The sequence below is a fragment of the Sprattus sprattus genome, assembly GCF_963457725.1.
Source record: "Sprattus sprattus genome assembly, chromosome: 2".
Lineage (NCBI taxonomy): Eukaryota > Metazoa > Chordata > Actinopteri > Clupeiformes > Clupeidae > Sprattus > Sprattus sprattus.
In genome coordinates, this window is record NC_137921.1 from 12,745,615 (window position 1) to 12,771,012 (window position 25,398).

The 25,398-nt window shown below is 41.7% G+C and overlaps 1 protein-coding gene across 1 annotated transcript; it reads right to left on the bottom strand.

Moving 5' to 3' along the window:
- Positions 1-1,346: 1,346 nt before the first annotated feature.
- On the bottom strand, positions 1,347-24,164 carry LOC308361306 (dihydropyridine-sensitive L-type skeletal muscle calcium channel subunit alpha-1-like). Its single transcript, XM_080833601.1, has 45 exons — positions 23,681-24,164; positions 21,755-21,860; positions 18,029-18,168; positions 17,642-17,775; positions 17,387-17,539; positions 16,713-16,918; positions 16,436-16,539; positions 16,163-16,305; positions 15,932-16,007; positions 15,591-15,751; positions 15,204-15,429; positions 14,826-15,033; positions 14,504-14,624; positions 14,259-14,367; positions 14,031-14,133; positions 13,812-13,881; positions 12,734-12,866; positions 12,483-12,612; positions 12,222-12,281; positions 12,003-12,109; positions 11,762-11,849; positions 11,559-11,666; positions 11,418-11,470; positions 11,107-11,253; positions 10,673-10,874; positions 10,364-10,522; positions 9,749-9,859; positions 9,541-9,624; positions 8,714-8,761; positions 7,929-7,955; positions 7,669-7,794; positions 7,393-7,458; positions 7,218-7,309; positions 6,733-6,892; positions 6,450-6,577; positions 6,258-6,354; positions 6,026-6,128; positions 5,815-5,916; positions 5,569-5,696; positions 5,234-5,356; positions 4,652-4,872; positions 4,450-4,529; positions 4,261-4,346; positions 4,072-4,143; positions 1,347-3,751 (listed from the first exon to the last, which is right to left on the bottom strand). The coding sequence occupies exons 1-45, from the start codon at positions 23,851-23,853 to the stop codon at positions 3,440-3,442; spliced, it is 5,586 nt and encodes a 1,861-aa protein (XP_080689727.1). The 5' UTR covers positions 23,854-24,164; the 3' UTR covers positions 1,347-3,439.
- Between the last annotated feature and the right edge of the window lie 1,234 nt (positions 24,165-25,398).

A 25,398-nucleotide genomic window follows, 5' to 3' on the forward strand; every position in this document is an offset into this window, starting at 1 on the left:
GTAGCATAGATTTTTGGTGACTGTTATGCTTAGAATCAATGAATTTGCATCATTTTGTTTCCAAACGTATTTTGAATGTGCAAATGATTGTATTTGTGGTATAGGATAATGCTCTGGTCTATTGTACTTATGTGTCATTGAGTTTGATATGGTTTAAAACAGAGCTTTGTTTATGGAGTCTTGGCCTAGATCCTGTGGATGTTGCAGGAATAGTTCATTTAAAATATCAATTATACAGGTTTCTATTTATTTCTGATCTATGCTTTTGATTGTATTTGCTTTCTAACATGTGAACGTAAAGACCAGTAAAACGTTAAGATAAACGCATGACCAGAGCTTTACACACTTGCCTCAAAGTAGTTCAGTTCTTTATATTCACTTACTGATCTTGTTTTGGAGCCAGCATGATTTACCATCATTGAGGAATAACTGAACTACCCTCATGATGGTTGCCATCATCACTGAAGCACTTCCCACAGTTTGAGACTGTGGATGAGGTTTTGGCACACATTTAGTGTGCGGGTTTTTAAAGCCAATGTTGGGCAACATTTCACTGTGATTATCATCTTTAAAAGCAGGAGAAGGATGAGCACCCCGAAATACTAGAGGATGGGCAGTATTGAAAAAAATTATTAAAAAAAAGTAAGAATCCATTGATTTTCTGTGAACTATCCCTTTATTATTAGGGTATACTCCCGAAGGCTGATAGGCTGTGCAAGTCTATGTCTGTTAATTTTGAATAAAAAAAAAAAAAAAAGAAATTGGTCAGTGAATATGAAATATTTTAGCTGAATTTAGATGCTTAACTGTGCAGTGTTAACGCCTAAGTATTATGAATGCATGTTGGTACCTTATGCCTTAGGTGTGCTTAGAAGTGCTAGGATTAGTTGTGCTTCTGAGACAATAACAGCCTTTTGAATTGGTGGCAGATCTTGATGTTGTCATGTTTAAATCTGCTAACATGTGTACTTACATACATGGTATCAAGTTTCTTCATCTTGCATTTGAAGAAGATATGATTTAAAGCTCTTACAGGCTTATATTTAGTAATAGAATTAGTGGCAAAATATGGCTATTGTTTATTTGGCTATTGTTTTGTATGTGTTTCTTGCAATACTAATTTTTGAGGGTGTGAATCATTGCAATTACATTTGAGAGGAAATTGAATTATTTCAATTCCGTTACATTGCAAAAAACTTTGTCAGTTTCAAAGCCCTTTAAGCCCTATATATGTCTACTGACAAGTATTCATTTTACTGTTAACCAAATTTCTGCAAAACTTTAGCCCTTTCTATGTTTGCCCTTCATGAGTCACTTATTTTCTATCAAAACAACATGTATTCCACTGCAGTGAAAATGACTTTTATTTCTTCAGATTCATTAATGAGGTAATATCATTAAATAATCACAATGATCAGAATATTTACCATAATCAGGCATCGATACTCAACATACAGTTCTACTCATTTCATTCAAGGAAGAGAGTGGTGAAAAGGGAGGTTGATGAACATGAAAAAGAAAGAGGTTCAGCTCTGCAAAAACATCCACAGAAAAGAACTGACAAATACAGAAAGACAACCATTAGGTAGTAAGTAACTAGTCTTATAAAAATGACTGTCTTAATACCTCTATCAGTGATGTGCATGCTGTGGCCTTCCACCTAAACCTAATCACATCGAAACGTAAAGTGCCAAGAAATTACAGTATAAATCTACTTTGAACAACACCAGTTGATTTCTTGTGAACTGAATTAAATTGTCTCCATCCACCATACTCCGGGTATGCTCTAGACATGAACACTGTGCACACAACAATCAAATCTATGCCATTCCTAGCACAAACATTTTACAACGATCTGTCCCTCTCTGTGTTTAGCATACAACAGATTAAAACATACGGACTTGAAGTCCTTAAAAAATAAATACCAAAATAAGTACCATAATGTGACAATGTAAAGGAAAATAACGAATGAATATGTCATGCTTTAATATGGGTATAGGTATTTAAACAGATATATTGCATATCTAAAAAAAATTCAATATTTCAACTGCACTTTTACTGCGCATAAGAAAATAATAATAGGGTAGCCTAAGCATAGTCAGACATACATTATTACAAGATATCCGTCTCGAGAGACAACCATGTTTAAAAAATGGGCTGAACGCGGGCGAGAATGATGAAAGCCTCAGTGTGATTTGACATTTCTATCTCAACCCCAAACAGTCCCTGAAGGAGTGGCTCAAAAGAGGATTGAAAAGAAAAAAAATTGCGCTGTTCTTACCAGACAAAAAAGATTAATACATTTTTGGATAGATTTAATTATGCATCTTGTCAATATCAGACCAAAAGTAGGTTCATGACTGACCACATCTATGCAACATTTCTTGAACAAGTAACATTATCTTAAGAAATTAAAACAACTTGTCAGACTGGTCAGAAACATGGGCATCCAGTGAAGAATTGTGTTGCTTGAATACGTCAAAAGAGACAAAAAGTAAAAAGTATTGACAAATGATCAACAGATTTAAAGTCCCTCATAAAAAATATAATAAAAGTGACACCTGTCAGAGACATAGGCATACTGTGAAGGACTTTATTGCTTAAAAACAAAAACAAAAAGTAAAAATATAAAAAAGTTTCAACCCATACATCTTCCTCAAGACATTATCCAGTCTTTCTCAGGGTGATGTAAAGTGTTCACGGATGCCAGGGTCTTCAGGCACCTTCTCCACCAGCTCTTGTGCAGGGGAGAGGAAAGCTCTGGATCTGTAGTTTTCGAGGCTGTGCTTCCATACATGCACAATTACAACACAGCACTTGCACTGGTACTCTTTCAGACACTGGTCTTTCAGGCCTTTCCCTCTCACAAATAAAGGTAACACACCGCCGCACCTGGCCTAAGCGTGACACAGCACGTTTGAATGACTGAAGCATGACCCAGCACGTTTGAATGACTGAAACATGACACAGCACGTTTGAATGACTGAAACATGTCACAGCACGTTTGCATGACTGGTCATTCCAGCTCTTACTCCACTCAGCAGAATGTAAACATACATAAAAAAAACACAAGAAAAGATATTCAACATGTGTCCTGTTAAAATTGCTTTATTTATGTAAGTAAATTTGAAAAATATTACTCTATTGAAGTGTGTTTCCTTAGCCTTGGCTAAACAACCACAAAATCAACCTTAAGCAATTCAGTCTGGCCATGACTTGTGGGTTTCAGTGCTCAGAGCACAAAATAGGACTTTGTAATGCGCTGATGTTACCTGCAGTATAAAGTCTCATTTCCCAAGATGACATTTTGTTATGTCATTGAGCTTGCTCTAAGGGGGGTCCAGGCACTGGGCTCTGTAAAGCGCCTTGAGACAACTTTATTGTTTTGGCGCTATATAAATAAAATTGAATTTAATTGAATTGAATGTGTGGTACAGGCCTACAGCTGACTGGTAGCCTCAGTAGGCCCCTGGAGCTGGCTGGGCCTGGAGGGGGGGACAGGGATTGGGCGACGCTTGCGCTGACTGGTAGCCTCAGTAGGCTCCGGGAGCTGGGCAGGCCTGGAGGGGGGGACAGGGATTGGGCGACGCTTGCGCATCGTGACGCGGCCACTGCGCCCGTTGAGGATGCCCTGGGCTGCTCCTTCTATCTCGGCCACGTCCATCTGTATCGCTTCGGACATTTCCTGCCTGGTCACGGCCACAAACTCGGGGTCTCTCGCCAGAGCGCCTAAACCACTTTCTTTCAGACTCTGTGGAAGACATAAGAAACCATAATTCAACAGATCTGGTCTCCTTCATGTTATCACTGCTTTGGATTACAAGTGATTTTGGATCATCTAGAGGAGGCTTCCTGTAAAAAACCCTGAATTTACTGTAAAAGCGTAGCTATGTCAGTTATCGGACAGTGTCAAACATCGGCCATTCTGTTTAACAATCAAAATGCTAAGTTTAATAATGGATCAACAATCGATATGCTCAGTTTAATAATGGACTAACATGACAACGCAAACGTTTGCCGATAACCCACACGGTCCGATAATTGACACTGTTACGATAGTGTCTAACTCACCTCCTGGATCAGCTTGTCTGTAGCAGGGCTGTACTGGGCCTGGGACTCACCCCCAGAGAGGTCAACGGGGAACTGCAAACATCCAGAAACAGGTGGGAACATTCCTCAGAAAAAATTGGTGACAGTTTTCAAACTGGATATATCAAATTGGTGTCTGGTGCTTCATACAGATGTGTCTGAGTGTGTTACCTGGGTGATATCCGTTCTGATTGGGATATCTGATAGGCGCCTCATGTGACTGGCCCTTGTAAGTGATTCGTCTCTCGCAAAGTCATCTACAGGAAGACCAACGCAAACGTTTGTGCTTAGTGAGCGCTTGTGCTGTGTTGTGTTCAGTAAAGATATTTGCACTTCAAAACATCATACCTGACTTCTTACCTTGTGTGCTATACCGTACATCTTGATTGGCGTAGTCTTTATTCTCCTCATCAAATGGTAGTTCATTCTCATACACAAGTCTGCCGTGCAAAAGCAGTATTTTTAGTAATTATTAAACATTAGAGACGCTAAAGACCGCTAAACTCAACAGCTCTCTCCTTGCTGTGGAGGTGTTACAGTGAGTAGAGCTCCCAGCACTCACCCTCCGGCGGCGTTGGCAGCGTTGTTGTTGGTGTTGGATCTTGTTGGAGTTGCAGCGAAGAACTCGGTGACGGAGAACGCTGAGGGCGGTGGGGACTCTGTGTCCCCTGGGCGGCTATCGGAGAACTGCAGAGGCCTGTGGTTGGTCACCCCCGCAGACATGGTACTGATGGGCTCTGATGAGATCTGAGTCATGTTGGCGCCAAACAGACCTCCAGTTCGCTGTTTGGAGCAAGAGGAAAGAGAGAACACTTTATGATTATTGTCTCTTATGATGAAACTATATAATGTGACAAAGAAGTCAATCTCTCCCCTCTTTACTGGACTGAACTACCTATGACAAAAGAATACCACCAACATTGTTGTGTGGCAATAAAGTTTTATATTATCTTATCTTTTGTGATATATTCTTCTCACTTCTTCATTTTAAGTATAAACATGTTTAGTTTGATATGAAAATATTTGTAACACTGGATATAAGAAGATGGTATTCGGATAGATTCGGCTAGATTTCAGGTATTTCTGGAATAATAAGAGATCCAGATCGGCATAATTTCAACTGGTACAGTTATAGTGCCTGCACCCTGTAGATGCCCTCTTCTCCAGCCTCCACGGCTCGATCCATCTCATCCTCAGCAATGAGGTCTCCTGAGATGGCCCTGTGCAGATCCCCTGCTGCTTCCTCGTCAATGTTCCTCAGGCCACACTAGGACAGAGGAGTTAGGAGATAGGAATTAATAAGAGGAGGAATACCAAGAGAAAAGATGGAAAATCATTAAACATGTAAAAAAAGTACAAGAATAGAGACCAACCTAGGCAGTGTTGCACTGATAAAAGATACACTGAAACTGAAAGTTGAATCTTAATCTAATCTAAACTGAATAAAATGATTTTAGTGAGGTGTTGATGTTATAGTACCTGTATTTCTGATCCACCCTTCTTGTTTGGGAGGTATCCGTACAACTCTTCTTGTCGTTTCATAAACTTGCGGAAATGGTCCTGGAGCAGGAAGGTGGCGTAGAACTTCCCAACTGTCACCTCATCATCTTTAACCAATGGAAGGAAGATACACTTTAGTTTTTTACACATTTGAATAAGCAGATGGCATTCGCATTGATCATCTGAGTCTCACTTCAGAAGATCATATGGATATGTACAACTCACCTCCTATGGGTGGAATCACCTGGTCCAGCAACTTCATACTGGTGCGTTTCCAAATCTTCTTGATGATGGCTCTCAGCTCCTCGTTGGCTTGTTCAAAGTTACCTGACCGGACACAAGGGACCCTCATATTGAGATCACTTTTATCAAAAGGGTCAATAGTCATGTGCTACAGTTGCATATATGCTGTTGGAATTATGGTGGCGTGACAAACCTTCTGTTTTAATATAGAGGGCTGTTCTAACAAGGGCAAACAAGGTGGCATTGAAGGTGACCGTTCCATCGCTGTTCATTGGCATATTCATGCCTATCAAACGCTATGGAGCAGATGTGAAGAGAGGAAACAAAAAAGTTTAAAAAAAACAACGTTGCTGATTTTAGGAAACACTTCTGGTATGATACTACGTGTGCGACACAATCTGCAAGTGTACTTTGACTTCACGTACCTTACACGCGGCCTTGTGAGGGCAGAATTTCCCAAAGCCAAGTGGTGGCTGGATACTCCGCAGAAGGGTCACGACATCCAAGTGTTTGATTCGGCCCCTAGACATCAGCAGGATCCAAAGGGTCAGAAGGGTATCAGGTCATTCTCTGTCAGGACTAAATCTAAACATCCACTCTCTTATGTCTTCACTTACGTGGCCTCTGGGTCATACTCAGCCCAGGTCTTCTTAAACTCATCCAGGTTGTGTGGACCCAGGATGGACCAGTCACGTGTCAGGTAGTCAAAGTTGTCCATAATGACCGCCACAAAGAGGTTGATAATCTACAAGGAGAGCATCATCAAAACATGTCTTGTCAAAGCGTTGTTTACACTGTTCACATCGACACTGACAAAAAATAATTGAACATACTGCTATAGGTGCAATCACAAGAACCATTTGAATTATTATCAATGTAAAGAGTACAAATATATCTTACCAAGAAGGCATTCAGCATGTAGAAGCTGAGGAAGTAGAAGACTGCAAAGTTGGACCCACACGTGTACTCCTCCCCAGGGTGGACCGCTGCTTTGGGATCACACAGCTTCCCACCCATGCAGCCCAGCATGATCCTCTGCCACCCCTCTCCTGTGGTACACCTGAGGACAAGAACAACCAGAACCGTCATTTTTAAAAATTTTAAGATTTATTTTTGGGCTTTTTTTTATGCCTTTATTTAGGACAGTTGAAGATATGACAGGAAGTAAGGCGGAGAAGAGGTGGGGAGAGGATTGGGAGATGACATCAGGCCAGACTTGAACCTGTGTCCCCTCGGGCAATGTAGCCCGTAAGTGGGGGGCTTTATGTGCCACCGTGCCCCCCCAGAACTGCCATTTTACCCTTTTCCCCTGACTTATCCTATACATGAAAACTTTTGAGAGGTCACTGCATACCGTGAGAAGCCATGAACTCGACTGCACTCACCGAAACAGAAGCAGGATAGCGCTGGGGAATGTCTGGAAGTGGTTGTTGCGGTTGATCTCTGTGCCGTCCAGTAAGGCTATCTTGCCAAATATCTGTGAGAGCCCGGTGAAATATATATCAACTTCCATGCACAGTGTATTCATTTTACACAAACACATTGGAATGATCGGCTTACCTGCATCCCCACGACAGAGTAGATGAAGAAAAGCATGATGATGAGGAGAGCCACGTTAGGGAAGATCTGTGGATTGGACAGTGAGATAGGTAGTGAGACACGACAGAGACACTTCTGGTTTGGTGTTGTGTGTTTGACTTTTTGATTTGTTTGATGTGTCTGGTTGTAGTGGAATAGAAGAAGAACTTTGTAGAGTGTAGATGCTGTGGTACTCAGGCATCTCAGTCACTGGTTTATAAGCTAAGAAAGCACAAATCAACACTCGTTTGAACTTACCTGGAAGGCCTTCACGAATGTCCACAGAAGGTTCCGTATGCCCTCTGATTGATGGAGAAGCTTTATCAGACGCATGACACGGAACAGTCGGAAGAATGTGATGGTAACACGGGCATTTTCTGCATCCTACACAACAAGAACATTTAAACATTCATCATACAATTCCCATAATTACATTACAATAAAGGGTAGATGTGTAGTACATTCACCATACAGTCCCCTAATTACAATACAGTAAAGGCTAGATGTGTAGTACTTACTGCAATGGCTTGCATTGGGTTGGTCTCCTGAAAAATGACACATTGTTACATTATCATAATAACAGCAGAACTATTCACATAATCTAAAACCTGTTTGAACCTGAAGATTAGTCCAAAGTACATTCATGTATCAAACTAGCAAATGGAGGCTTCAAGCTGCTTAAGCCCTACTACATCTATGGTGAAATGCTCCAAAGCGAGGAGATGCATGTTTGCAATGTTGCATCAGCACGTAAAGCACCTTCTCATGCACCGCATATGCCCATTAACACTTTACTGGCAATTACATAGACAAACAGAGAGAGAGAGAGATGTCATGTTTTTTTTTAGTTCAGATCTTGAGATCTTGAATGTCATTTCATATTTTTGACATCTTTGTTTGAAGTTCTACATTCTTTCCCCAGGAATGTAGACATGTTAGGCACGGCATTTATAGGCATAGGTACAAGTTTACAGAGCAAATAAAAAGCATAAAGCATAAAAAGGTTCCTTGTAGAGACATTCCACTCTTCCACTTTAGTCAGAAATAATGTATGCACCAGGCAAATGCTATTAGACTCCATACCATATACATCGGATGACAAATCCACAGCATTGATTAACACAAAGGGGTAGGGCAGGGGAAACTAATGAATCCACAGCATTCATTAACACGAAGGCATAGGACAGGGGAAGGCGTAGGGCAGGGAAAGGCATAGGGCAAGGGAAACTAATAAATGCCAATGATACAATTAGTAAGAACATTCTCACTCAACAAGACCCATGCAGTGATCGCTGATATTTACAGCACAACCCTGGAGGCAATACAGTCCTCCACTGGAAGCCAGTGCTGCCTGAGAAGAGAGGATGAAGAAACAGTGAATGGAAGAGAGCGAGAGAGAGAGAGAGAGAGAAAGAGAGAGAGAAAGAGAGAGAGAGAGAGAGAGAGAGAGAGAGAGAGAGAGAGAGATTTGTGACTGAGAGGTACATGTAAAAGAGTGCAGTGCAGAGTATACACAAGTGACAATCATGATTTGGAAGATGAAACTAAGAACAATGTGAAGTGACTCGGTCAGAAGTGAAAAACTAGTGCTGCGGGATGAAAAGATTATATTTTTTTAGTACAACGCCTTATCTGTGATAATATGGGTGCCAGAAAAACTTCCCAAATGATTGTAATCCAACAACAACAGTGAATGTGCATAAAATAATTATGGGTGAGGAAACGAGAGTGAACAATTCAAGGGTGATCTTTCATGACATTTCACTTCATTGACAACAAGCCGGTGGAGGCTAACTGAGTTTGGAGGTGCACGGGTGCATAGCTGTGCTTGGTAAATATCTATGAATGAAGCATTCCAATGAGCATAGATGAAGATGGAGCTGGTGATGAATTTCGCACATCCGGGGCCAATACTGACCCTAGAACTAGTGCTGACACCCAAAGCTTGTTGGGGCTGCGGGTTTGTATAGCTCTGTGTTTGCAGTATTGGATGAAAGAGAGTCTGTGATTATCAGTTGGAAAGGATATGAGAACATTTCTGGATTCTAACTAAAACATTTTGGAATGCAAGGGAAAGAGCCTCACGGTAAAAGTAGCCCAGTATGTATAGAGAGAGCAGTTTGTACTTACATCCACTTCACTCAAGACCACATCAACAACACTACCAATGACAATGAGGAAGTCAAAGACATTCCAGGGGTCTCCAAAGTAACCCTGAGTGAGGATAAAACACAGACTATGATGAGATAATGGGAAAAGCAGGTCAATAACAATGTTTATTCATTTTTGTTGAGAATAAGGTTTTGTCACTTGGCTGTCAAAGGCTGCCATTTTTTACCTTTGCTTTATAGGCAATCAGCTTTACAACCATCTCCAATGTAAAGAGGACTGTGAAGATGATGTTCAAGGTGTCGGAGAGCTTGGTCACATGGTCTGACTGGTTACAATGCTGAAAAACAGAAGACAAAATTCACATTTGGCCACCTGACTGACATTTTTATCCAAAACAACTTGAATTCTAAACAGCAGATATTAAAGCAGCAATAAGGAGCTCTGTTCCAAAACTAGCACGCTGACTACCTAAAAGGCATGCAAAACCTTGCAAACACCAACAACCAACCAATTGACACTGATAGAAGCCTGCCAACACACTAACTGGTGTCTTTTGGCAGTATAACTGGCAATGTTATGCTGTGAAAGCTTTCTTCCATTTTTGCAAGGTGTTCCAGCCAGGAAACACAGAACTACATAGTGCATATCCTGGGTGGTTATCGGGAAGGACACAGGTGTTTATCTGTCCTTCACACTTCAAATTCAAAATTAATTTGAGGATGGTACCAAAACTACTTACCTATAATACCATACCTCAAAAAGTGTCAATTTGTTGCTTAGTGTTACTTTAAGCCATGAAAACCAACACCGAAAACCCCCTTACTGGAGAGGCAACGCTTACCTGTATACCCAGACAGAGGGTGTTCAGCATGATGAGGAAGAACATGAGGTACTCAAAGTAACTTGACGTCACCAAGTACCACACCTGATACTGATGGGGGTTCTTGGGGATGTAGCATCTGAGCGGTCTAGCTTTCAGTGCGTACTGCACACACTGACGCTGAAAGAAGCAAGACACAGAAAGGTTACAGAAAGGCGTACTAGAAGATACAATTGCTGTGGGTTACAGAAAGGCGTACTAGAAGATACAATTGGTCTACTTCAACCTTATATGAATGCAGTATGAATATGAATGAAATTCAAGTTTTACCTGGTTTTTGTCCAGCTCACAGTCCGGATATTCCTGTTCTCCTTGTGTTCTGAAGGTAACAATGACGAATCCCACAAAAATGTTCATCATGAAGAAGGCGATCAGGATGATGTAGATGATGAAGTAGATGGAAATATCCACCCGGTTGTTAAAAACGGGACCCATGTCCTCTTGGCTGGAGTCAATGGCTTTGTACAGCAACCTGGAAGCAAGATGAAGTCACAATTGGTGTTTGATATGGTGTTCCGACATTTAATGAGGATGGACATTATTTTGAACTTTACAAGAGTGTGTGTGTGTGTGTGTGTGTGTGTGTGTTTATGATGGACTTTAAAATGGAATTTAAAACTTTATTTTATACCCATATGCAATGTTGTAAAGTACAAATGAATGGTCTCTGGTGATGCTGACCATTGTGATTCCTCCATACTTACTCTGTCCAGCCCTCAAACGTGGACACAGTGAAGAGAGACAGCATGGCTTTAAAAATGTTGTCAAAGTTGAAAGAATTGTTGATCCACTCTCGTGGTCTGACCTCAGTGTCATGTAGAGAAAACTGCATTTGTTTAGTGAAGTTCCCCCTGAGAGATAAAGAATACATATATTTTTGAATACATGACTGGAGTAAATCAATCTGTGTCATAGAAGCAAAAAAGGAGAGTGGTAGACTCGGTTAGAAGCAGGAGACATGGTTAACATAGAGGTTAATTAAATACAACAATATACAAAAATCCAGAGCACTTACTGACAATCGGCCTCTGTGAGTTGGGAGGGGTCTGTGCAAGAGTAGAATCTCCCCTGAGAAAGATAATTGAATTCAGCCAGCTCTGATGAATTCAGTATTGAAAGTATAAATTGAGTTGAGCCTGGGGTTGAGGTATCTTACCTTAAAAAGTTGCACACCTATGCAGGCAAACATAAAGTCTAGCAGCATAGTGACCAGAATGATGTTGCCAATAGTACTGACAGCAACAAAGACACACGTGACCACATGCTGTGTAAAAAGCAATTTCATATACAAGATTAGAATACATTTAAGAAAATACTTAATAATTGTTACTTAGTGATTAGTCAGTGAGACTAATGTACCTTTAACCCTTTGGCTCTGTTTAAAGCTCTTAGAGGCCGGAGTACCCTCAACACCCTGAGAATCTTCACCACGGAGATAGCACTGGACCTGCAGATAACAGAGAACCATACTCTAAGCAACATGCCATCTTTCCAGGAGTTGTTTTGCTATAGTAGTCATATGCTGTCAATACATCACAGAGACGGCATTTATTATATTCAGATGTTTTTCTTTAGTATTAGGCTGTGTGATAACACTCACTCCAATCCAAAAGACAAGAGGGAAACGATCACAACGATAAGATCCAGGATGTTGAAGGAGTTTCTGCAGAAAGAGCCCTCGTGCAGAAATGCACCGTAAACAGTCATCTGCATCCAAAAACGGAAAGATAATAAGCTTACCAATAAATCAAGAAAAGATCCATTTTGGGTTATGATAAAAGCAAGGAACAGAATAACACAATAAGGTTGTCAAGGTTACCTTGAGCACAATCTCAATGGTGAACACAGAGGTGAAGACAATATCAGCATAGGACAGGACCTGTGGGAGACATCATAATCATAAGTGACAATTATTCTCTTTCGGAAAGAAAATAACACAGGGGTAGATTGTACCAGTGGGCTGAGTTTCAACACTAGGGGGCGCTGGTGAAACAGCTCCACGAGAGCTGACTGGGACGACCAGATGTCCATGATTTAGCACATACGTAGATGCCAAATTTAAAGTGTAATTTCTTCACACCTTATTCCTGAAGGCATGGGGATCAATGGGATCTTCAGCAGCCAGGGAGATACTGCTGAGCAGGATGAACAGCAGGATGGTGTTGGTGAAGTAGGAGTGGTTGATGATCCGGAAGCACATCTTACGAATCCTTTTAAGTGGAAACAAAAGCATTAGACAGGCACATGTCAGCAATGCGAGTTGTGTTTTCTGTCTGCCACTTAAGATAACTTTCTATCTATGGATGGTGTTAATGTTTTGGGGTGACTCGCTTGTTCTCAGGTCCAAATATGAAGAAGGAGCTGGCCTCAGGCAGGGGGACCGCCTCCTCTTTGAGCTGCAGGTCGGCCATGGGCCTCGGCCTAGGGGTATCTGGGATCTCCGGCTGCTCCTCCTCATCATCACCTGGGAGAGGAAGGTCAGATTTGTTACAATACTCCTCATTTTTGGCATTGGGCTAGCCTTTCCCCTGCATTGATCCAAGTACTTCATCGACCTCATTTCTCTTCGTCTTCGTTGTCTTCAATATGAAGCACAACTGAATTAGGAGCAAAGCTGTTTCTGCTGTCCAGAAATGTATGTCAGAGTTCGGTACAAATGCAGCAGCACGTTTAAGCCTTGCTCAAGTCACTATATGATTTAGAAAAATGGGCCAAGGGATTTGAAAGCTCGGTGGTACACAAGCACAGGAGCATGTGGCTACACACCAGACATGGCTTTTTATAGTGGTGCATAACCTTACACCCCATGGCCATGTTTAGAGAGACACACTTTATTTAAACCATCCACACTGACACATATTCCCACCACTCAGCACAACAAGTACTATAAATGTCATTTTAGCAGTCAAACGCTGTGTCATCAACATTACTGTACAGGAACTTAAAGCCCTTCACAATGGATTTCTTTTTGGTGTCATTTTCATCTATCAGCAGTTCAAGTCAGCAATTCAAGGCACCAAACGAACATGATGGCAAAGGCTGGAGTTAAGTATCTTGGGGTCCACTGAATATAGCATGGCATTCTTTTTTGAACTTTTGTTGATGAACGCATTCTTTTATTAGAATGTTCAAAACTCCCCTGCTGGAGGGTTAAAGGGGTATGGGTGCCTAAAGTGATCAGGATTTGTATCCCAGTTTCTCTCCAACCCTGCCTGTGTTATATGAGTACTTGCATGTGACAGTGAGAGGTTTGACTGCTGTGGGAAGTCTCCAACCACTGGCACAAGGAAATTAACATCTTTTACTGTGCGTAACTAATAATAATAAAAAAAAAACACTTGTCCACTTGACCAAAACACTTCAACATGAGGCCAAAAGTAGGCTAATGCTTGTGTGTTCAGAGCATTACCTGGGAAGTCGGCGGTGGGGAAGGGGTCCTTCACCTCATTGACATTCGATTCAAATTCATCTACTTTCATCTGAGTGGGAAGATACAGTACAGCAAATCAAAAATAGTTTACCTGTTTTTTTTGTTAAGTTTAAATTCCTCAAGATGTTAACTAGGCCAAATAAATATTAACTGAAAATGTAAAACCAACAACACCTTTCTTCACGCTTAAAGACCCACCGTTGCTGTTGTGGCCATTCCCTCCATTGCCTTGGCCCTCTGATCAGCCAGCTTCTTGGCTAAAGCATTCCTCTCCTCTTCACTCTTCTCTGCGGGAGTGAGTCTGTCACGATGCAATGGGTTAAAACTATGACTGGCAGTGTCAATATTGCAACTAAATTCTGCTTTATCCTACAGTTGTGTTGCCTTACTTATTGATTCAGATCAGATTGTGAATTTTTTTCTCACTTTTTTTTTAGCTTCTTGTGGGTCTTCTCCAGCTCTTGTTCTGACGTTAGGGTCTCTGCCTCTGTGAGGTTGTCAACAGCAATGGCCAGGAAGACATTCAAAAGGATATCTGCCCCACAGAAAGTTTAGGAAACAGCAAAGCTACCAGTTGATATGTACGACCACACCACGCAACCATAGTCCAAAACACTCTCTGATGACATGTACATTGAACACGTTCTGTGAAATAAACTCATTAAGGATACAGTGTCCTAAGACATAAAGGACGACAAAGTAAATGCTGACGAGGATCCCAGGGAAAGATGGCCCTCCGTGAGACATTATGGCATCATACATGATGGAGGTCCAATCCTCTCCTGTCAGGACCTGGAAAGTCACCAACAGTTATCAGCACAAAGAATAACTGTCTAAACCTTGCTTTCTTGAGTCATAATATAAAGACATAATGGACATAACATACAGAAATAAGCTGAAACTCATATGCTGAGGCTTCCAGGTATTCAAAAGCTACAGAGGCTGTACAATATAAATGCCCAAATACTGTTTAAACTGTCAGATTTAAATAACCTGGAAGACAGAGATCAGAGCCTGAACGAAGTTGTTGAAGTTGCTACGCCGTGGCACTCCGTCAGGGAAGTTGAATTTGCCACCAAACACCTGCATCCCCACAAGCGAGAAGATGACAATAAAGAGGAAGAGGAGGAGAAGAAGGCAGGCAATGGACCGCACTGAGTTCAGCAAGGAGGCTATGAGGTTAGAGAGGGATGGCCAATTCCTGAGAATCACAAATTGACAAAAGAAGAGTTCAATGGCTATGACTTACAGTGACTTTTCTCATTGTGTTATCAATGGAATCTTTTGGATTGATATAGCTAGCTGATGCATTCACAAAAGTCACACACTGTCCCTGCCTCTAGCACTCAGGTTCAGGTTCATCTGACTTACTTTGTGAATTTCAGCAGGCGCAACAGTCGTATGCACCTCATCACCGAGATGCCCAAAGGGGTCATGACATTGGCTGAGATCAGGATGATCTCCAGAATGCCAACCAGCACCACGAAGCAGTCAAAGCGGTTGAGTACGGACATAAAGTAGATTGGCAGGCCAAAGGCATACATCTTCATGAACATCTCAATAGCAAACAGAGTCAAGAAGATTCTGTTGACGACATCTGCAACCAGGAGGGAGGATGTTAGTCCAGAAGAGTTACTTCCACAAACATTTACATGATCATTTCACAAAGGTGATAAAAGGTGATATCTTTTCCCTTAATACTAATTTTCATTAAACATGCAGAACCTGTCAATGTTTGATTTCTGAAATTAAACACACCTTGCAACAGTGTGAGTGATTCAGGCTGGTGATGATGCTCTGTGGCAAAGGCCAGTGTGTTAAGGAAGACGGTGAGAACCACCATCCGGTTAAACCACTTATTCTTCACGCAGTTGATGCATTTCCGCCGTAAAATTGTGTTCCAGCGGCGTGCCAGGCGACTGCAGAGGGAGAGAGAAGAGTGAGCTTGTGTTGATGATGACAGCAGAGGGAGAGAGAAGAGTGAACTTGTGTTGATGACGACAGCAGAGCGAGAGAGAAGAGTGAGTTTGTGTTGATGAGGACAGCAGAGACAATGTAACTCACCCAAAATTCAAAACCATTTCTCTGTTTACACTTACTAGTAGTAGACTACACGGTTCCAGCCTTCCATGTCATACAGGTTGTCTGTGTCATTCTCTTTCAGAGGAAGCAGCGCTAAGGCAGAGAATAAAAGCAACTCATTAATTGAGCTTGTTCCCCTAATTTAGTAAATTCATTTTTGGATGCCTTTATAGATACTCTGCTTACAGCTTGCAAGCTTCACTTAATTGCCAAATTAAAAATTAAGAGGTACTGTATATCTTCAATACCTGTTCCATCCCCACAGTCCATGACCTCTGCTTGAGTGATCCATTCCATGTACCCATGCAAGTCTTCATCCAGCTGCTGTCTCTCTCTTAACTTCGTGAACTCTCCCCTGGATCTGGACTTTTCACGTTCCTTGGAGAACTCCCTAGGAAGAAAAAAGAACAAAGAAGACAAGATGAGTAATCTCTGAGAAGCAAATAATTCATGCAAAGCATGAAGTGAAATTAAAGAATGAGAGAAACCAAGATTTTTTTTAAAAATAAAACATTTCATACCCACTCAGGACTCCAAGAATGAGATTCAGCATAAAGAAAGAGCCTAGCAAAATGAGACTGACAAAATACACCCAGGCCCAGTCTTTACCGATACCATCATTCACCTGGAAGATAAAACACCGTTCTTTTACTGTTCTTAAGGTAAAACAGGTATGAATTAACATATGTAAATACAGCCAAATGCCTTCTTTGACAGGTGTTCACATTTCACCAAGTGTATGTCTATTTGCCAGGATGTGTCAAGCAGCTGTGTGTCAAAGAGCATTGATGTCTTTACCCAGTAGAGAACCTTAGTCCAGCTCTCAGTTGTGATACACTGAAAGACTGTGAGCATGGCAAAGCCAAAGTTGTCAAAGTGAGTGATGCCGTGATTTGGTCCAGGCCAGCCTCCCCGGCACTCTGTCCCGTTGATGGTGCAGCGGCGCCCGTGGCCAGCCTGGGCACATGGGGCAGGCACCTCGCCCCCTTCAGTCGCCAGGATGTCTATGACAGAAATGTTTATAGTTTTTTTTATTTTTTTATGTAAAATAGTATGTATTGTAACACTACACTATCCTAACATGCACTTCCACTCCCTTCTTCTTCCTTTTTCTACCTCTCCTTTCTCTAATGCTATCTCTTCTAAATAGTACTTAACTCGCACTCATAGTTACATTCCTGCACTATTATATGTAAAATGGTATGTAATGTTACACTAGGTCTCTATTGATCAAGCTTGATTACTCTTTTCTTTTGTACGTCGCTTTGGATAAAAGCGTCTGCTAAATGACTAAATGTAAGTCAAAATAAATAGAACATTTACCAAATACTGACAGCAGTGAACTACTCTACAAATCTGATAGAAACCAATGGACTGACGGTCCAAAGGTTCCTGAGGGATTCTCCCAAAGCATGGACTCCTGTCTGCTCTGCACCTCTGGATGTTTGTGTCTGCTGTTTCCTGTGACTTGCCTGTTCCTTCATAGTAGCAGGTCTTATGCATCTTGCACTTGAAGAGCTCCAGGCCCATGATAGCGTAAATGGTGACCACGAGGAAGACCAGCACGGCAACGTGGAAGAGGGGCAGCATGGCTTTGATGACGGAGTCCATCACCACATGCAGACCTGGAATGTTAAGTGTGGTTACTAAGCCATGAACTGATGATATTTAACCACCTACTGAGTTAATGGAGGCTTGCTTTGGCCTGTGATTAAATGTGTTCTTACTCGGGACGCCTGTGATGAGACGCAACGGTCGCAGGACTCTGAATGCCCTTAAGGCTTTCATGTCAAACCCGCCTTGCTTCTCCACAGCGTGCCCACTGAGTTTGTCGATGGCGTCCACAATGAGAGTGAAAAGGCTGTGGAAACAGAGAGCTCAGTTTTGTTTCCTGTACATACACACTTTCCCCCCTTTCCCGGTTGTTTTGGAGCATAAAGGCAAACCACTTGGTACTAGTTACGCAGTTCATCTTGCTCTTTATTATTGTTATTTTTTGAGGATACAGACATGCCAAACTAAATTAGAAAGCTCATGTAAACAGGATTAAAGTTTGCTTCTTTGGAAAACCGATAGCTCATTTGACCTGCCATATTTCATCAGCCTGATCTTACCCCATAAACACGATGACAAAGTCCAGTAAATTCCAGCAATTCCGTAAATACGCCCCTTCGTGGAATAAGAACCCATATGCCACTAATTTTAGAGCACACTCAAAGGTGAAGATAACCAGAAAGATGTATTCCAGAATCTCCTGTTAGAAAAGAGAACACATACATAGAATAGAATCAGAATAGGCCAGTTGATGAACAGTCAATAATGCAAGGTATCTTAAAGCTTTATCTCAAGGTATTTCACAGCTTTATTTTTGTTACACATTGCACATCAGAAGACATTTATGTTTAGCTCACTATAGATTGAGCACACAATTTTACTAATAAGTATTTTATAGAAAGGGCATGCACATTACCATTGCGAAATCAATGTTCTGTCAGATTATGTCAGGATTATCAACACAATCCAAGAATCTATTTGGTTCATATAAACCTCAGTTTATGTACATTTATGCATGTGGGTTGTACTCGAGTACAAGTGTATTCCTGACCCATTTTCTTGGATCAAGAGCACTTTGCCATATTATGAACTCAAATGTGAGTTTGATGGCTTACATTGATGTCTTGGTAACGACTGTGAAAGAAGGAGGAGAAGGAGACGAGGGAGCCTTTGAATAAATCCTCGGTGCTCTTTTTTACATGCATGCTGATGCTAGCGCAGGCCAAGGGTGTACTGTGACCTCCTGTTTATGCCCAACTCCTAATGGTTAAGTATTTCATTTTTAGTTACATTAACACAGAGTGTAATAGAACAGGAACTAAGCAAAATAATGTACAGCAAAGCAGACCTTGAAACACAGCGTAAAATTCTAAATAAAGACTGAGAAATTTGGCAAGGGTTTTGCACAAACATTGCGTTCATGTATGCAAAATGGCACTACGTTATACTTATGCTGGCACTTTGAGAAGAGCTGTTCTGTTTCCACAAGCACCCTTAGGGTGAATTTGTCATTTTGCTTTTATTTGATTTTCTTCTTTGTGGTGGGTATGCCTGTTCATTATGGCCAGAGCTGAAGGCGAGAGAAAGATATTTGCATACTTATGAACTTTTAGTTTGGTTTGTCTCAACAATTTATCCTCAGATTAAGTGCAAAAGTCTTGAGTGGAGATGAATTCAGATATAAAACATTGTTCAAAGGGAGTGTGCAGTATTTCAACACAACGCACCGACATTTACAACTTGATTGATGTGAATCACAAAATCGTCAGAAGCGTGTGTGTGTCTGTTAGGTGACACTGTACCCGACCTACTTCTAATGGCACACTAGACCGGGTCCTTCTAAACCTATCAGCCTCCTCCTGTTTCAGGACACATAGCAAGCATGGTGCAGTTGGGACTCGTAATGGGGACGATGGGCAACTATTAAGCTATGGAAGAAATCAGGGCATGCCATCGGAGTCAGATGAAACCCAATGGCAGCAGAATACTACTAGTGACATGAGGATATGACTAAATGATCTGGCGCACGCTCTGAGTGACCTGAATACTTTATGGCTTGAAGGGTTCAAGAATGATGTTGTTGGACTGTGATGAAAAGCAGAATATCATTTTCCATCTTATTTTCATTGATATTTATTTTTGAACTTCAGTTTGAACTTGTAGTGCCCACTGGATGCATCCATTAGTTACCAAGTGTGGAGTCAAATTGTTGAATATTCCCAGGCAATCCTGAATATTCAGGTAAGCATCATAATTCCATCATTTATCTGAGTGGACTGTAACAGGAATAATTGTGTTTCTGTTCAACAGAACTTTTATGGGATGGACATGACGAATTGAGCTATGATCCCAGACATGTTGCAGCCAGGCCTCAGGAAACTCCCCACAGGTTTGGAGTTTATCTTTAAACTCCACTCTCACATCTGAGGACTATGCTCCCACGAGTGACGTCAGAGGCCTCCACTAAGTTTCTTCGAGTGTGAGCTAAATATAAAGCACATGACACAAAGTGCTCCTGCTAGGAGGCCCAGCACCTGCCACTCGTATTTAGTGTCAGTTTCAAAAACACATCAGGGAGTCTAAATCACTGTCCATGTATAGTTTGTTTTCTCCAACATTCTAATCACACATATACATACACATACTCATCCTTCATATTCTAATGCATCATGGCACATGAAGTGGCCATAGAGATAAAGCTCATTTGACATCATTAGAACTGGATGCCACATATACGTACAAACCAAGATACTGTTGCTGATACATTAACGAAATCAGGGCAGCGCTCACACTTCACTTTCCTCATAAATTCACCAGTTCGTTAGTTGTGAGGCTGACCAGAGATCAGGCTAGACTTTCAAACACTGAAGTATGCGTTGAACCTGATTTAAATATAAATGATTTATTTGACACCAAGATGAAGTCATAACTGTTCATCATCAGGCTATGGATACAACAAAAACATCCAGAGCACAGCTCATGTTCAAAATACTGCTGGTATCTTACAAGCCAGCATTACTATATTACTTTATAAACCAGAAATACCAATTGAAGGTGAAATTTCAACAGCTGTTTGTAACTACAACTGCCTGGCGAGGATTAGCCACACATGCATCAAGAGCAACAAGTTCTGAAACAGCAAAGCCACCAACACTGAACCTTCCCAGTATAAACAATCAGGGATGTCGCCAGGACCAGCGAACTGGGGGTGGGGGGTTGGTGTGTTGGTTGGGGAATTGCGGGGTACATTTGGTTTTCATGGGGGGGGCATTTGGCACCTAATGTGAGTGATAAAGCCTAGTTATTGCTGACCCAAACACATACAGTCATTACACACACACAACATAGTTAACAGTATCAACACAATCAGACCGTGGGAACCAAGACTGTATCAAAGCAATGGCACAAAACAATAAATAATATATCCTGTATTGGTCAATAACAGCAAAATGTGGTTTGTGCAAACGGAAATGCCCAGCAAAGTGAATTAAGCCTACGTGACATACTTTCTTCAGGTTTCTATCATTAAGACAAGCAAACAAATCCACACATCATAAGCCTGCAATACAAGCAGAGAAGGCCTTGGTTGATTACATTTCGGATAGGTTTCCTTACTATACAGTCCAGTTATACTTACATAGGACTATGAGTTGCACAGTACTTTATTCCTACTTACAGTATATAAGACTATGAGTTGCACAGTACTTTAATCCTACTTATATAAGACTATGAGTTGCACAGTACTTTATTCCTACTTATATAAGACTATGAGTTGCACAGTACTTTATTCCTACTTATATAAGACTATGAGTCGCACAGTACTTTAGTCCTAGTTATATAAGACAATTAGTTGCACAGTACTTACATTTGTTCTAGGCTGTGAACTAAAGGCTACCCTGATGATTTTGATTTCTAAGAGTCTTTGGACAAAAAGCATTTGTTAAATACCTATACTGTAACTATAAACTATACTGCCACAGTTATGCATTTTCTGAACATGGACTAAACATTAGACGAGCAGAAGGTGAATCATAGAGTGGAATCTCCTCAAGCACTTTCTAATATCCATGGTTTTAACTAAATACAAACTTGAAGTTAAAACAGAACTGTACCGCACACCTTTCTTCACAAGAGACATTATCACTGCAACCGTGTTCATAGGTCACTTACGTTCATTCTTGCTAAATTATTCATTTATTTCCAGACATCACTCGGGGGGCATTGGCACCCCCCACCCCTTCAAGTCACACTGACCAGTGTAGGTGTAAAGGTCAAAGTTCACTCACCAAGGTGTTGCTGGAGTCTTCGGTGGTCACCTCAGGCAAGGGCAGGAAGATAGCCAGGGAAATGCAGTTAGCGAGGATAGTCAGTAGGATTATAACCTCAAAGGGCCTGAAATGAAATGCTTAGGAAAAGAAACTTCACTCGTCTTGTGATATGGTGATATTGTGACATGGCAATTGTATTGTTTCGTTGATTTTGATCAAATAAACTGTTTAGGTCAGCCTTTTGGCTTTATATTTAACCAGTCTGAAAATAATTAATATAATTCATATAACCTGCATTTATTGCAAATATATTGACAGTGGTAAGTGGAAATGCCATGACAATAATTGTATGGAAACTGATAAGCCTCTTAGTAGTGAGCTGCTATTTCCAGATCTACAAAGTAAGGTGTTTTTATTTTGACTTGGCTTTAGCTCCATTTAGCTTCATCCGACGCTTATTTTTAGAAATGGAAAAAGTCCAGTAAAAATGATCGTTCTCAACCTGTTGCATAGGGGGACTTGCTAGGAATTAGCAAAACACAGTTGAAGGGTCACCAGTTTCTTGTTAGTGTCATGAGTGCACATGACACATATACAACTACCATCGGCTGTACATATGCCACCCTGAAATTCCACACCTAAAGCGTAACATATATCTGCCACCTTCTGCTTCACTGTGACCCAGCCTCCGGCTCTAGCACATGTGCATATCCACCAGCAGAGGGCGCTGCATCAGAATTCCCCTGCCACCTCAGCATCATGTCCTCTGTGATGCGACTGAACAGCTGCAGCCGCCCAGGGTTATTAAACCATTCACATACTGTGCCGTACAGTACTTAATAAAGCCCTTGCATGTATAATTACAGACCTGCAATTAATTATAACCCTACCCTGTCCCACAGAACCTACTTCTGAACCTGACAGGAAGTTGTTAGGAATTGTATTGGTAATTCAGACAGTTCTGGAGTGATATGGACCATGACTGAGAAAAGGGTGCCTTAGTGCTGTGAGATTGTGAAATATGCAGTAAACTGTGCTGCTGCTTATTAGCATTGTATACATACAGCTTTAAACTAGCTTTGTTTTGAGAGGAAACATTGGCATGTTCAGAATGAGGACGATTGTACTTACTATAATTACTTTAAGACTATTAGTCTTAGTAAAGGCTACAGCATGCAACAACTGTGCTGATTTCAGTGTACAATATCAACAGTTCCCTTGTACCTATCGATGTATTTTATGCTAACTGTATTACACAGAAACAGAATACCTAGCTCTTTGGTGCAAAGGTGATTGTTTCAAACATAAGGGCAGGAACCAAAGCGAAGGGGGTGGGGGTGTGTGAAAAAACACCTGGCTTAGACATTTCCCTCTGCACTATGCCCCGATATTTCTGTCTACCATATTTAAAACACAATGCCCACCAGCTGGTCAATTATCACCAAATTAAAGGGCTTCAATGAAGCCTTTCACTGGTGGCTCTAAATAGCGAGAGGTTAGGCCACGGATAAGCACCCCAGACAGCGACAAGGCCTTAGCTAAATGCTTTGAATCTATGCTGGGAAGTCAAGTGCATGCCAAAACTCTTGAAACCCACCGCCGCCACCCTGCCATTGTCAGCCGTGCAGACATGACAACACCAGAAGAAAAGGAGGGGTGTCGATAATTATGTCAACTGTGCCCTCCCTCTCTCTCTCTCTTTCAGTGAGGTACTGTATGTCCTCATAGATGTACAGCAACAGGCCAATGAACTATAATTGGTCCACCTCAGGTCTCATGCCTCACATGCATGCATACTGAGGAGTGTACATTATGCCAGTAATATGTGGATGGATAGCTAAATGTACAGTTACCTGTCTTGCTTTAAAGCATCATGTTTTGGCTTACAGGCCACCTTGTGGCTCACTGTGTGTGTATTATAAAGCAGATCGGTGTGAAGGATACTTCCATTCCACGATGCTGATGCAGGCCTTGCGGATAGGGTTCTTCAGCGTGAAGAGGAAGAGGGAGCGGGCAGGCCTGGGGTTTCCTCCCGTGGCCGCAAGCTTCTTCAGCTTCTCCCTTTGCTTCCTCTTCAGCTCTTCCTCGTTCAAGACAAGGGGGTTGCCGCCCTCCATGTTGGCTGTCGTTCCCGCTCAGAAAGGCGCACTCAATCCCAGTAGAAACCAAAGTAAGACACCTGAGTCTGTTGTCCAAATCCAAATCAAATTCCCCCGAAAAAAAACCTTCTCTTCTCGTCCTTCTCTTCCTCACTGCAGCTTCATGACCAAGGCTTTGCTGTATATCCAGAACTTCCTGTTTTCCCGTTCTCCACCACCGTCACTTCTTAAACCGTTCCCCACCTTAATCCCTTGTTCCTTCTGAGGCACAGGGGCTGCCTCCCTTCTTGGCCCTGCTCTGTTCACTCGAAAAATTACACCCGGCAGGGGGAAATTAGAGGAGTGGCAAGCAGGAGGAGCAGTTGGCCTGAGGTTTATATATAGACAACGAGCGACTGGCCATGCTTGGGGTTGGGGGGGGGGCTGGAGGTGGTAGAGGGGGAGTTGTCAAGAGTTGGGGTGAGGGGTGGGGTGTGTGTAGGAGTGAGTGGGCAGGTCAGGTGGGAGGCTGGGGTGGGTAAGGGCAGGCTCCTGAAGCAGCAGAAAACAGAGGCCACCCAGACGCAGCTGTCACACACCACTGCTTCTCCTGACATAACCAACGCAGATGATAGACGTGGGGACCCACGGGAAGAGAGCACAGGGATAGCAGTAGAGAAGGGGGGGGGGGGGGGTTGGAGATCCACAGGGATACCAGTAGAGAAGGGGGGGGGGGGTGGGGGTTGGAGATCCACAGGGATACCAGTGGAGAGAGGGGGGGGGTCGGAGATCCACAGCAATCATATGACACTGTGCAGATATTTGCGGGAAATGTTTATAGAGAATGACCAGTGCTTCCGAGTATGTGCTTGAATGGGGGGTTTCAGAGGAATTAGAGATGGTAACAAGCATATGACTCCATTGACCAGAATTATCTCTCTGACATAGTACGGTCAGAGTATTATAGACCATTTAAGGTTACAGTAACACTATGCAACAATTATGGTATGGTTTTTATAGGCAACTAGTTGTGGTACCATCCTCAAATTAATTTTGAAAGCATATGGTCATGTGAAGGACAGCTAAACACCTGTGTCTTTCCCACTAGCCATCTCGGATATGCACTATGTAGTTCTGTGTTACGGTCAGAGTAATATAGACCCTTTAATACTACAGACTTAATGAACACAAAAGGCAAAGAAGTAAAAGCATTTAAGCCATTTTTTTATGCTCCCCATGTACAATACAAGCATGGAAACACAGGTACAGTGCATAATACAACAAGTTAATCATATGTACTTAAAATAAAAAAAACTGTGCAAAACAACAGAAAATTCACATTTACTTTGTGGTTGTAATAACCAATTCAAGTAATAGTTTCAAAAACTACGACAAATTAAATAGGAAATAAATTACTTTTAAACACCTTCCAAAATGGAGGTGCAAACAGTGAAAGTAGATTTTTCAAATCTTTCAGAGAAAGTGCAGACTAGCGATGTAGCTTATGTGGTTATTATATGTAATGTACAACTAAAGGAAAATTGTATGCCATGGGGTGCTTTAACTGTAGCTTCATTGTTTTCT